Source organism: Melanotaenia boesemani, chromosome 23, assembly GCF_017639745.1.
Source record: "Melanotaenia boesemani isolate fMelBoe1 chromosome 23, fMelBoe1.pri, whole genome shotgun sequence".
Taxonomy (NCBI): domain Eukaryota; kingdom Metazoa; phylum Chordata; class Actinopteri; order Atheriniformes; family Melanotaeniidae; genus Melanotaenia; species Melanotaenia boesemani.
This window is the reverse complement of record NC_055704.1, coordinates 5,327,729-5,336,144: the sequence shown is the minus strand read 5'-3', so window position 1 is coordinate 5,336,144 and position 8,416 is coordinate 5,327,729. Positions and strand designations below refer to the sequence as shown.

General features: G+C 40.9%; 1 protein-coding gene across 1 annotated transcript; it reads right to left on the bottom strand.

Moving 5' to 3' along the window:
• Positions 1–1,062: 1,062 nt before the first annotated feature.
• On the bottom strand, positions 1,063–7,659 carry golt1ba (golgi transport 1Ba). Its single transcript, XM_041977988.1, has 5 exons — positions 7,499–7,659; positions 7,076–7,167; positions 4,884–5,062; positions 4,711–4,792; positions 1,063–2,034 (listed from the first exon to the last, which is right to left on the bottom strand). Exons 1-5 carry the CDS (start codon positions 7,521–7,523, stop codon positions 1,996–1,998), a joined length of 417 nt encoding a protein of 138 aa, XP_041833922.1. The 5' UTR covers positions 7,524–7,659; the 3' UTR covers positions 1,063–1,995.
• Between the last annotated feature and the right edge of the window lie 757 nt (positions 7,660–8,416).

Genomic DNA, 8,416 nt, shown 5'->3' with positions numbered 1-8,416 from the left:
TCCAGAAAATAGTTCACATTTTCATCCAGGTTTCCACTTTGCCTCAGACCATTTTAAATGAGCTTTGGTCCAGAGAAGACATGCAGTGGTTTTCAGTAGAGAATCATGTCTACTTTAAATACTTGTCTGCTCTGTGCTGTCATTATGGAGCAGATCTCAGATCAGGTATCAGGTCTGGGCTGAGAGTCTCCTCAGTGCATAACATCAACGTTAACTCTGTTGATAAAGAACAGTTGATACTGAGCACAAAACTCAAGTTTTGACATTATTAATGCAGAAATGCCTGAAACTTGGTTAGCAGCTTTTCCACAGCCCAGGAAAAATGAACCAACAGCACCACCATGTGGCCGGAAATGACATGAAAGTTACTGCACAGACTGGTGTAAGGGAAGGATGTAGAGCAGGGGTATTCAGCTAAAATTTCAAGAGGTTCAGTTTGAGAAAAACTTTGTGTGTAAAAGTAAAAAAAAAGAAACCTTTTGTAGTCCCTCAGTGAAACTGCTGTGTTGCAACAGTACAGGAAGCAGAAGCACACAGGTGATGTAAACAGGAACAGTGAGTAGTAACACGTCCAGTGTCTGGTCTGCAGGGTGAGTATGTACAGGATATAAACATGTACATAAACATGGATATAAACATGGAGACAGTTTCATGTGTTCAATGTTAAGTGTGACAGCAGCAAAGAGGAAAGACCTGCGACCAGCAAGGATGGATCAGTCTGTCCCTGAAGCTGCTGTTTTCAGTAGTTTTGACTGCTGTACAGGTTTCTCTAAAACTCAGTAAGACACCGGAGACTGATCCAGATGCCGCTGCTTGTGTCCTCACGAAGACCAGAAAAGAGAACAATCTGGTTCTCACATCTTCACAATCCTCATAGTTCCTTATGTACGGAAAGCAGGACATAAATAAAGTTGTCTTGTTTCCTTTAAATGACCCTGGATGCAGTCTTGAGTTAACAGAAATCAGAATTTAATCTCACATGTAAACCCGTCTAGCCAGTCCAAACCCGGATAACTAGAAACACAGATTCACTTTAAAGAATGATTCTGACAATGATTTGGAAATCATTGCATTGTGTTTTTATTAACATTTACACAGAGATCTGACCAGTTTTGGAGCGGTGGTTGTATAGAAGTTGCTTAGATTTGAACTCCTCTCGTTTTCAGCCTGATTACAGCTTGGGTCTCTCTGGTTAGTGGGCACACTCGTCACATCAGGCTGTTTTCCGAGGAAACAGATTTAAGCTACATAAAAGGCTGCATGTACATCATAATGATGAAGTTCTTTGTGGATTCCTGCTCATCGTGAACAAGAGCTGAGAGAAACTGGTCCCCATCAAGAGGTGAAATAGAGATCTGCACACAGCAGTTTCGAACTTCAGACAGTGATGCTCCACTTTAGTTGATCTGCAACAGAATTCCCTTAAGTCCAGCTCTAAGAGCTGGGAACCAATCACACGGTGCCGTGAGATAGGACAGAGTGCCTCTTAGCATTAGCTTCACATGACCCCGTCACACGTTTCCCACATGACTCATAAACACCCACATGATCCTCCAGCATCTCACCAGGAATGAAGCCAAGCACTGGTCCTTTAAAAATAATTTATGCTGAAGCATCCTCACCAAACATCACCACAACTGACATGTAACAACGGAAATGTGGCAACAGACGTTCAAACAGCTGCAACAGAGAAACACAGAAGAACTGCAGAGAGACAAGATGCTGGACTTCGTCCACATAAAGTTAAAGCACAGGCACAGAAATGTAACATGGCAGGCTGAAGGTCCGCTCTCATCCTTGGAGTGTGGGCTCAGGAGTCCACCGCGAGTCTTCATCCATAGTCTTTGTGCAGGATGCAGTCAGCAGAGGCAGCGAGGGATCAGTTCGTGGTAGTGACCTTAGTAGGAGTCGGTCCTTCAGAGACAGACGGGACATTACATGTCCTCTGCTGCTGGGAGTCAGCGCCAGGGAGAGCTCCTGGCTAGAAAGAGTCTGTTATACCATGGTGTTGCTCTCGCCCACTTTGTCCACGTACTGGAAGAGAGGAGAGAAGCAGAATCATCATCATCATCCAGCTGCTGCAGGACACGGTGGACGTACAGATGTGGAGGCGTTCACTGACATCCAGGAGGTTAGAGTGTTTCAGTTACCCTGCATGCACAGCCAGAGGGAACACACCACAGGAGAAGAGCATTCTGGGTATTTTCTGATTCAGTGTTGGTGGTAAATAGGTAAATAGGTCCTCTCAGTACCTCTGCACATGTGCAGAACAGGATCTGGAAACCAGTTTCTGGTTGTTATTATTGAGGAAAACATATGCTGGAAGCCACGTACTGATGGTATAAAACTATTTCTACGGCAGGTAAATTAACCCTTTGATGCCTGTTGTCACAATGTGCGACCAACCACCTCTGGGCTTCGTCTCATTTCTTTTTATCAAACCAATTTATTTATTTCCTTTTATTCACTCATTTATGTTTTCACTTTATATTATCCATTTATTATTTGCCTTCATTAATTATTATTACTTCATTTACTATTTCACTGTACTTTATTTAATTCCAGCCTTTTTCTTTTTTTCCTGATTTTATCCTGAATTTATTTTGTTTCTATATAATTAGAAATAGATTGAGGCAATAAGGGGTTAAGGAATGATTGGAAATTAAAGCTGATTGTTCCGTATCGGTTTTATTGTGTTGAAATTAGGGAACAGTCATTTAAAACATCCATGAATTCAGTTTTCATTGTACAGAAAACGACCAGTAGGAATGAGATCCATCCTGACCAGTAACATTTTTAGTTCAATTTTCATTTTATCATGTTTGGCTAATTAATGATGTGTGAGAGGCAGATTATACTGGGTTTTCTTCTTTCTGCTCCTTTTCATTAAAGATGTTTTTATTAATTGTTTGTGTTGTTAAAGAATTAAATAATATAACATTTATAAATAATAATAAAAAAATGTTTCTGTTCTCTGATAGATGCTAATGCAGCTACTGCCTGGTGAGATGTACACATGGCTGCACATTAGCTGTCGAAACTAGAACCCGACCTAATTAGATCGGCTGATTACAGCCCTTTTCAACATAATCATAATCGGCCGGAGTTTTGCTGATTAAACATTGAAATATTCTTAATTTCTCATAAACCAGTAAATGCTGTCATGTGTTGGAGTCGTGCAGAATGATGTTGCGCCGTTTGTCCACTAGAGGGAGCTCTGAGTCCATTCAGTCCTCACGCTGTCAGTAGCTCCTGCAGCAGCTTCAGCGCTACACACAGCACTGCGACAGGTAAAGTTAAGAAGGACTCAGCATGTCTTCAGTTCCAGTTTAACTCAGCCATGTGTCATGATAACGAGCCATGTTTCGTTGTGTTCGTCATGCTTTTCATTTACGTTGCATTGGTACTATTGTGCTAACCTAGCTTAAGTTTCTCCCTGTCTATGTTAGCGATAACATCACTGTGTTATGCCAGCCTAGCATAGCGTTAGCTAACAGCTTAAAGCCAGTAAGTGCCTACAGATATAAGGTACGTGTAGAAAATATCAGAGTCCAGAACGAGGTTCATCCCTCCATCAGCTGCCTGTGGAGACACATTTCAGGAGGATGGACGTGAAGCAGAGAGGAGAGAAGTTAAAATGATTAACATTACTCTGTCAGCAGCTACCGTTATGATGTCCCTCCTAGTTTTACTGGTCAGAAAATCCTAGAACGTGACTCGAGGCTCTAACAGCATTTTCTCTGCCAAATGTCCGATTCGGCCCTAAAAATCCCTATTGGTCGGGCTCTAGCAAACGCATGTCCTCACAGACTTAGAAATGTTTATATCAGTCACTAAACAGTTTTAATAACATTAAACTAAAAAAAATTTAAGTTGTTTGTTCAATCGTTTTTATTTTCAACTTTGACAGTGTACAGGTAATATACCTGTGACAACCTGTTTGGTTGACTTTGTTTTTTCTTGATTCTTCAGTGTCTAATTGTTACCATTTAAATGGGTTTTATAAAAGCAAGAAACGTTCAGACTCCCAGAATACACTGGGCTGCAGGTATGCAGCTGATGTGAGACGCTAACATCTAAGATGCTAACCTGACCACACTAACAGCTACTCCAGAAACTTTGACTAGAGACAGCTCCAGACTGATGCGTTTCGAGCTTGGATCAGCTGTGGTGTGTGTCCTCAGGTCAGTTCGTTCAGAAACAAACAAAACAAGTTCAGCTGGTCTACAAACGTACACACAGTTCAGATGAAAACTTCTCTTCATGGACATGAAATGGGAAACTGAGCTTTAAATCGTTTTCTTCCAGCTGTGACAGGTTTAAGCTGTGCTGGAGCTTTTCTCACATCAATGACGATAATTCAGGCTCAGAAGTATAAAACAGATTCAGGTCCATGATGAGCGTGCGAGCTTCCAGTTGTAAGACAAACATGTGTTAGCATGCGGGGAAAATCGGCAGTGACTGACCACTACTGCTGATTGTCCTCAGAGCCTTACGAAGGCTTTGAAAAAAAAGACAGAGACAATTCCCCTCAGAACAGAGCTTCCCTCACACAGCACAGCAGCCGCAGTTTCATTAACCACTGAGGTGTGAGTGTGTGGAAACATGACGTCTTCACTCATAAACCCACGCCCCTGGTTCGGGGGGATGAATGAACAGGTAACAGAGCCATGCTGCAGGTCAGTGTAACAGAGCTGGAATAAAACTCACTGCGCTGAAGAAAGGCAAGTTAAGGATGGAGCCGAGTACGGGTATCCTCCTGATGAAGCCAACCACCACCGGGAAGAAGCCCCTGCAGGTGATGACAGAGAAGACAGCTGACTCTATTACACTCTTCTTCACATCAAACACCTCCTGGATCAGCTGACGCTCCAACCTCGTACCTGAACAAGAGGAAAAACCCATAAATCTCCAGCAGGACTCCGACGATGGGCCAGCCGATCAGAACCACAAACACTCCTCCCAGGAAGAAACTGGTGGCCTTCATCTTGTGCTTCTGGAAGAAGAAGCGGAAAGTCCTCTCCAGCCCGATGACGAAGGCGAGTCCAGCAACAAACAGGATCTGCGGAGAGGACCACACCAAGATGCTAACTTTCCCAGCATGGCGGGAGGAAACCCAGTTGCTGCCGAGCTTTCTTAACCAGGACAGTGACGTTCATGCTCCATGTCAGATCCATGTCCCAGGTGCTCCTCATGATCGTCTGCTTTGTTGTCCTGCTGAGGCTGGAATTTTCTTTAGAACCTGGTTGTCTGCTTTTGATGTTTTGGTTTAGATTGTCCAATTTTCTGTCTTCGTCCCCTCTGTCTTCCCTCCGCTCTCCCCCTTTTTGATCAGCATCATTATATAATTTAACAATAAATAAAAACCAATAATAATGATTCAGTATTAAGGAGAGCCTTAAAGTCATAAAGCTTCATTTTCTTTATATCCTTAGGGCTCTGCTTCAGCCCAACATGGCAGCTGCTGTCAGGACAAGGTGAGAAAATCAACCAAAACTTTATTTATACACTTTTCATGCAGTTTTCCAACATGGACCTTTTTAGATAAAAAAAACAACAAAAAGAAAATGGCAAAAATTCCCTTTAAGTCTGGGATTTCTCTAGAGATGAGGTAAATAAACTGAAAATAAATGCATTAAAATACAATAAAATATAACGGATAAGATAAAAATATAAAATTACAAAAAATAAAATAAAACACATTAAAATAGGACAAAAATAAAAAAAAATATTAAAAACAGCAAAAACTAGAATAAAAATACAAAAAAATGAATAATCATCAATTAAATTCAAATTTTAAAACATAATACAAATAAACACATTAAAACCTAAACTAGGAAAAATAAAAATGACTAAAAATAATATAAAATAAAATGACTAATTTTAAGCATTAAAGATAATAAAAAAAAACATACATTAAAACAGCTTAAACTGGGATAAAAAAAAAATGCAGCAGATAAATAAAAATTAGAATAAAATACAACATAAAATTAATAAGTGAAAACAGACCAAACTAGAGTAAAACAATAACAAAAACCAATAGAAGATAAATGAATTAAAGAAAATCATTGGGGAACTCCTGCTGGTGGAACTTCAACATAAACCTGAACCTAGCAGACACACGAGAACCTGTTTCCTTAAATGTAGCATCAGCCGTCCACAGCTCCACATTTATCCCTCTTTAGTAGTGGTTAGTACCCGATTGTACCTGATAGTACCTGCTGGTACCTGATAGTACCTGGTAGTACCAAGCAGTACTTGCCTGCAGCATCAAAGGACTCCAAGAGTGACGTGTCTCACCTTACAGCACCTTTCCCTCCTCTCCTCCTCTTCATCTCCTCCTCATCCTCATCATAATTTTATAATATTCTGTGTTCTGGTCGACTCTCAGGTGTTTAAGGATTGTGGTGTTGCTATAGAAACCTCTGTGTCTGTCCACACACATCATACATCGTTGCTGTTCAGTTCCATGTGTGATTCTACGGCCTGAGTGAGGTGGTGCTGCATCCCTACGCTGGGCCATTTCACACACGTCTTCGGCAGGCGGAAGAAAAAGTAGTTCCTGCTAGCTGGGTCTAATATGGAGAAGATCCTGATATTACACTTTCCACTATATTCCAGCTTGTCATAGGCTGCATTTGTAGCCCAAATCAGTAATTTATCCACAGTCTAACATGAAAATCGATTCCAGAACATAAAAAGCTGGTATCGATATTTTGGTATCGATCCACACATCTCTAGTCTGAACCCACGTTTGATAAATCAGGAGTTTTTTGTACTTAAACACATTCAAAGTTTCAGCTGTACACAAGAATCTACCTTTTCTACGCTCGGGTGATAATTGAAGCCCCTGGTCTGGAGGAGCTACAGGGAGGTAACAGAAATGAAAGAAATCCATGGGAAGTTAAAGGACGACCCCCTATCCACATCATCACCCTTAAAATGCAAGATTCCACCTCCTGATCCATAACCATCTCTTCTGTCTTGGAGTGCTTATTAAATGATTGGAAGAATCTTTGCATTACATCAGCACACATATGCAGGGAAAAAAATAAACATTTCAAGTGATACTCACGTTTCCAATGGCTAGAAGCGCTTTGTCAAAGAAGAGGATCATCCCAAAGAAGAGGAAAAACACGCCGAACCCTGTTAATCCCATCCCAATCTCTGCAGGACACACACACACACAGCAGATACATTCAGTCTGTGTTCATGCAGTGGATAAACTTAGCTGCAGATTAGCTCCGTGGTTCACTTTGATTCCGTTAAAGCTTTATAAAAACATACATGTGCGTAAAACTTCAAGATAATCCAGTCATAGGCTAACTAAATGCTACCCCAAGTAGCGTTCAGAATTAACTATTTGAACCTATATAGTTTCCAACCAGAGGCAAATCAAGGCTAACTCTTAGCTCAGGCTGTCAGCTGCTAGTTAGCAACAGCTGCAGACGAAGCCGGTCCGACACTGACCCACAGACTCAAACTACCAAATCCTTACTCTGGGAGTCCGTCAGGGAAATCATCTTGACGCTGAATAACCGACAGAAGATTAAACAGAAACAAAGGCAGGGTTATACAGATGATTTCTTCTAGGAATGACTGGGATAACAGCTGCCACTGCATCAACAGCCACGTCTTCCGGAAACACACCTTCCCGTTCCATCATCTTCCGGAACAAACCACCGAGCCGCGTTCAACGCGGTAACGCTATATTTACTGTTCGGAAACAATTTGATCTTCTTCATTAAAACACACATGTCCTGTTTTTATACCTGTTTGGCGCTCAAACACACATACTGACAGAACTACTCTGTGATTTTTAAGTAAAACAACGAAAGTGTAAAGTTTCTATAAACAGTTGTTTAGGAAACTGCGTACGGTTCCTGAATGCACCACTCGTGGACATGTTATATATTTTATCCTGTGCTTTGTCTCTCAGGGAGCACCGACGGTCGTCCGTAACTTACAACTCCATACAACTCCATAATCCAAATCCAGTCTTTATTACAGACTCAAGGTCCAAGGTAAAAAGATAAAACCACAGATGACATATATATATATATATATATATATATATATATATATATATATATATAAATAAAAGATAAAACACTGCATAGACATCCTCGCCATCTGTAATTTGATCTGTAATAAAATGTTCAAGGATTATTCTCAGACTACTTAAATCAGGGTATTTTTGACATTTATCTCTGTTCTGCAAATCATGACACTCATGCTAGCATAATATCATTATAAGTAGAGCAGAAAGCAAGGAGCTGCTGGAGACCACCACAAGATCATCTGCATACATGATATGATTCATCAATAACCCATCATACACACAGTTAAAAGAACTGGGGATGGGATCCCTCTTTGCCTGACACCACTTCAGACTGCAAATGAGACAGAAACACAA

What these genes read in the sequence shown, in the direction of transcription:
- golt1ba (XM_041977988.1), bottom strand. Translation starts at nt 7,523, where the DNA reads ATGATTTCCCTGACGGACTCCCAGA. An exon ending in TTCCCTGACGGACTCCCAGA is followed by an intron (nt 7,168 to 7,498) that starts GTAAGGATTTGG and finishes TGTGTCCTGCAG; the next exon opens with AGATTGGGATGGGATTAACA. An exon ending in CGCTTCTAGCCATTGGAAAC is followed by an intron (nt 5,063 to 7,075) that starts GTGAGTATCACT and finishes TCCTCTCCGCAG; the next exon opens with ATCCTGTTTGTTGCTGGACT.